The sequence below is a fragment of the Dromiciops gliroides genome, chromosome 3 (assembly GCF_019393635.1).
Source record: "Dromiciops gliroides isolate mDroGli1 chromosome 3, mDroGli1.pri, whole genome shotgun sequence".
Lineage (NCBI taxonomy): Eukaryota > Metazoa > Chordata > Mammalia > Microbiotheria > Microbiotheriidae > Dromiciops > Dromiciops gliroides.
This window is the reverse complement of record NC_057863.1, coordinates 660,176,771-660,181,661: the sequence shown is the minus strand read 5'-3', so window position 1 is coordinate 660,181,661 and position 4,891 is coordinate 660,176,771. Positions and strand designations below refer to the sequence as shown.

At 39.1% G+C, this 4,891-nt stretch overlaps 1 protein-coding gene across 1 annotated transcript; it reads right to left on the bottom strand.

Annotated features, from left to right (window-relative positions):
* Nucleotides 1-3,471: 3,471 nt before the first annotated feature.
* Nucleotides 3,472-4,410, bottom strand: LOC122748393 (olfactory receptor 2L3-like). The gene has a single exon (XM_043994035.1). It carries the CDS (start codon nucleotides 4,408-4,410, stop codon nucleotides 3,472-3,474), a length of 939 nt encoding a protein of 312 aa, XP_043849970.1.
* Between the last annotated feature and the right edge of the window lie 481 nt (nucleotides 4,411-4,891).

Here is a 4,891-nt window from a genome sequence, read left to right as displayed (position 1 = left end):
TCTTACAATATTGCTGTTACTTTGATTACAGTACATTTCATTTTTCATCATCTTATATAAATCTTTCCACATTTCCCTGAGAGCATCCTGCTCATCTTTTCATAGTAACTATTACTAACTGTATTTCCCTCCATCCTATTCCCTCCCCATGTTCTTTATTCTATTCTCTAACTCCTTTCGCCCTTTCCCTCCTCAAAGGTGTTTTGCTTCTGACTGCCCCCTCTTCCTATCTGCCCTCCCTTCTATCACACTCCCTCCACACCCTTATCTACTTCTCTTCCTAATTTCCTGAAGGGTAAAATAGATTACTATACCCAACTGAGTGTGAATGTTATTTTCTCTTTGAGCCAATTCTGGTGAGAGTAAGGTTCACTCACTCCCCAGCCCCTCCCCCATCTTCCTCTCCACTGAATAAGCTTTTCTTGCTTGTTTTATGTGAGATATTTCACCCCATTCCACCTCTCCCTTTCCATCTCTCCCAATGCATTTCTCTTACACCCCTTAGTTTTATTTTTAAAGATATCTTCGCTTACTATTCAACTCACACCTGTGACCTCTGTCTAAATGTACTCTACCCACCTGCCCTAATAATGAGAACATTCCTATGTAGGAATCAACTTCCTATGTAGGAATGTCAGCTCAGGTCTTTTCATCAAGAATTCCTGAAAGTCCTCTCTTTCAATGAATTCCCATTTTGTCCCCAAAGGATTATATTCAGTTTTGATGGGTAGGTGATTCTTGGTTGTAATACCAGTTCCTTGGTCCTTCAGAATATCACATTCCAATCACTCCAGTCATTTTATGTAGAAAGTGCTAAAGATCTTGTGTTATCTTGACTGTGGCTCCACAATACTTGGATTGTTTCTTTCTGCTTGCTTGCAATATTTTCTACTTGACCTGGGCTCTCTAGAATTTGGGTATGATATTCCTGGGTGTTTTCATTTTGGGATACCTTTCAGGAGGTAATTGTTGAATTCTTGCAATCTCTATTTTACCTGCTGTTTCTAAAATATCAAGGCAATTTTCCCTGACAATTTCTTAGAAGATGATGTCTAGGTTCTTTTTTACTTTTTTGATAATGGCTTTCAAGTAGTCCAGTAATTTTCAAATTATCTCTCTTGGACCTATATTCCAAGTCATTTGTTTTTCCAATGAGATATTTCAGATTGCCTTTTATTTTTTCATTCTTTTGGTTTTGCTTTATTGTTTATGATTTTTCATAAAGCCACTATCTTCCATTTACTCAATCCTAATTTTTAAGAAGTTAATTTCTTCAGATAGCTTTTGTACATCCTTTTCCATTTGGCCAAATCAGCTTTTCATGACACTCTTTTCCTCATTGGCTTTTTGTACTTTTTTTTTTTTTTACCATTTTGCCTAGTCTGTTTTCTAAGATGTTATTTTCTACAGTATTATGTGTGTGTATGTGTGTGTGTGTGTGTCTCCTTTGCCAAGCTGTTAACCTTTTTCATGACTTTCTTGCATAATTCTCATTTCTCTTTTCCCTTTTTCCTCTACTTCTATTACTTTTTTTTTTAGTGAGGCAATTGGGGTTAAGTGACTTGCCAAGGGTCACACCTAGTAAGTGTTAAGTGTGAGGCCAGATTTGAACTCAGGTACTCCTGACTGCAGGGCCAGTGCTTTATCCACTGCGCCATCTAGCTGCCCCTTATTACTTTATTTTAAAAGTCCTTTTTGAGTACTTCTGTGGCCTAAGAACAATTCGTATTTTTCTTGGAATCTTTGGATATGGGAACGTTAACTTTGTTATCTTCTTCTGGGGGTGTATTTTGATCTTCTTTGTCACCATAGAAACTTTCTAAGGGTCAGCATTTTTTCTGTTTGTTCATTTTCCCACCCTATTTCTTGACTTTTACCTCTTTATTAAAGTGGGCACTGCTTCTAGGGTGGAAGGTGCACTGTCCCATGCTTCAGGAGGTTTCTGTAGTTGTTTACAGAGATACTTCTAGGTATTTGTGAGTTTTCAGTTCTTAAGGTGGTATGATCTAAGGAGAGGTATGTTTCCTACTCTCCTGGTCTGTGCTCTGGTGTGCAATCAACCACAAGCCTGCTGTTCTGACATGGAACTATGGCTACAAGCTCTTGTATGCTTGTGGTCTTCCTCTGCCTGGGACTGCCACCAAAGACGGTGACCTGGATTCAAGTAAGGGAAAAACAAGAGTCCTGCCTCAGTGCTAGCAAAGAGATCCCTGTAATTTATTTCTGGCCAATTGTTCAACCCCTTTTTTGTATTGGGCTGCGTTTCAGAAGCATCTGCTACTTGTACTGCTACTGCTGCTGCTGATGATTCAGAGGCTCCCAAGGCCTGCTCCTGGTCTGTGCTGCCCTGGCCTCTGCTGATATGCACTCCACTCTCATCCTGTTACAACATACCTTTTCCACTGACCTTCTAAGTTGTTCTTGGCTTGAAAATTATTTCACCCTGCCTTTTGGTAGGTTCTGTCACTCCAGGAATTATCTTATGGTATTATCTGAAGGTATTTGGAGGGTTCTTGGGGAGAGTTCAGGCAAGTCACTGTCTTTAATCTGCTATCTTCTAAGATATTTCTAATGAGATAATTGTGGCACATTTTGCATAATCTTTCATCTGTCATCAGGATGAGTCTATTCATTGACCTAAGTTCTTATGTTTCTTCTATTAATTTCTTTTTATATTGTTTTGTTCAGTATATGCATATATACAGATGTGTATATATATTCATATATATGGTCATATATGTATTTATGTATGTGTGTGTATATATATGTATATGAATGATTCTCTTGAATGTTGATTTTATTCTTTATCAGTTAACAAAAGACTTCCCCATATTTTGTTGAATTCTTAATAGCCATGTTTCTTAATTAACAATCCTATTTTGTCACAGTCATAGACCACAATTTTTAAATCTGCAAACAATGAGTGACAACTTCAAATTCTATTTCTTCTGCCCATGAAACAATGCTTTCATCAAAATGGTGATATCCATGGGACTTTTCCCTCCCATCCACACTTACTTATCCTCTTGCTGGCTACCCAAGATGCCATTATATCTTCCTCCTACATGCCTAGATTGCCTTCCTTCCTCAACTCTATATTTTTGAGTCTCTAACTTTCTTCAAATTTCAGCTCAAATGTCCCTGCCCACATGAGGCTTCCAGAGCGCCTCCCCATTCATAGTCGGCCCCTCTATTTTGCATATACTTTCTATTTGTTTATCTGTCAACATGGTCTATATGCCCAGTAGAACATCAAACCCTTGAGAGAAGGAACTGTTTCATTTTATTTGAAAGCTGACATCCTCAGACCTAGCACAGAGCCTAATGCATAGAAGATGCTAAGTAAATACCAGTTAGATTCTAAGAAAAATAATCTCCCCAATAAAGGAATCTTGGACCTGTAGAATTCTAAGTGCTCAACATAATTTCTAAAATTCCATCTATTTTCTTCCTGTGACTTAATATCCCCTGCTATCCTTTTGGGGATAAGGATCTCCCAAGGACTCTCTGGAAGGCCCCCAGAACCTCTTTATTCCTCAGGCTATAAATGATGGGATTAAGCACAGGGGTGAGGATAGTGTAGAAGACAGCCAAGTTCTTATTCTCTTCTGGGGAACGCAGAGATGAGGGTGTCAAATATGTACACATAAATGGGACAAAATAGAATGTCACCACTGTCAGGTGTGTAGAACAAGTGGTGATAGCTTTCTTCCTCCCCTGTGTTGAGCGAATGCAATAAACGGCATACAAAACCCGACCATAGGAAGCCATGATAATAAGGAAAGGGACTAAAAGAAATATGTTGGTGCTTAAGAAAACTGTATTCTCATATGCCCAGGTATCCATGCAGGCCAGAGGCACCATGGCGGGGATATCACAGAAGAAATGGTTAATGACTCTGGACTTGCAATAAGGTATATGGAGTGCATACACTGTGTGGGAAATGGCATTGATGAATGAAGAAGTCCAAGACCAAGAAGTCATCAGCAAACATATTCTCTTGCTCATGAGAATGGGATAATGGAGGGGGCGGCAAATGGCCACATAACGGTCAAAGGCCATGGATGCCAGGAGAAACCCTTCACTACCTGCCATGAGTAAAAAACAAAAACACTGGAATCCACAAGCCAGCAAAGAAATAGAATTGTCCCCAGACAGGAAATTAACAGCCATCTTGGGAACTGTACAGCAAATATATAAGAGATCCATGAGGGAGAGCTGACTGAGTAGGAAGTACATGGGTGTGTGGAGGTGGTGATCCATGCAGATGAGGAGAATCATGGTTGAGTTACCCAAGAAGGCAAGTAGGAAGATGAGAACAATCAGGAGGAAGAGGAGCAGACCATTTTTTGTTGGGGGAAACAGACCCAGTAGGAAGAAACCAGTGGCGGTTTGATTCCAATCCTCCATAGGAGGGTGTTTCTGGAATTGTTTGCCTGTAGGATAAAATAAAAGAATGGAAAGAAAGTGCTTTGGACCCAAAGTCCCTTTGGTTTCTCCTAGAATCTCCTTTTCATGCACATAAAAAAAATGACTATTTATTCTGATGCTTTGATTTTCAAAAACACTGGGCTTGGAGTCAGGAAGACCTCACTTCAAATTTGGTCTCAAACACTTGCTAGCTGTGTGACTTTGGAAAGTCACAACCTCTTTCCACTTTAGTTTCATCACTTGTAAAATGGAAAGAATAATAACATCTATCCAATAAATTCATTTCTGATACAGCATATGTTCAATGCTTTGAAAACCTTAAAACACTAAATAAATGTGAATTATAGTTATTGTTATTATGACAGCTAGCTGGCACAATGGATATTGTTATTATGACAGCTAGTTGGAGCATGAATGATTTGACTTTGTCTTGCCTAAGACATTGATCACTTCCTGAAAG

Excerpts from the sequence above, each read along its gene's own strand:
- LOC122748393 (XM_043994035.1), bottom strand. The coding sequence starts at position 4,410 with ATGGAGGATTGGAATCAAACCGCCACTGGTTTCTTCCTACTGGGTCTG.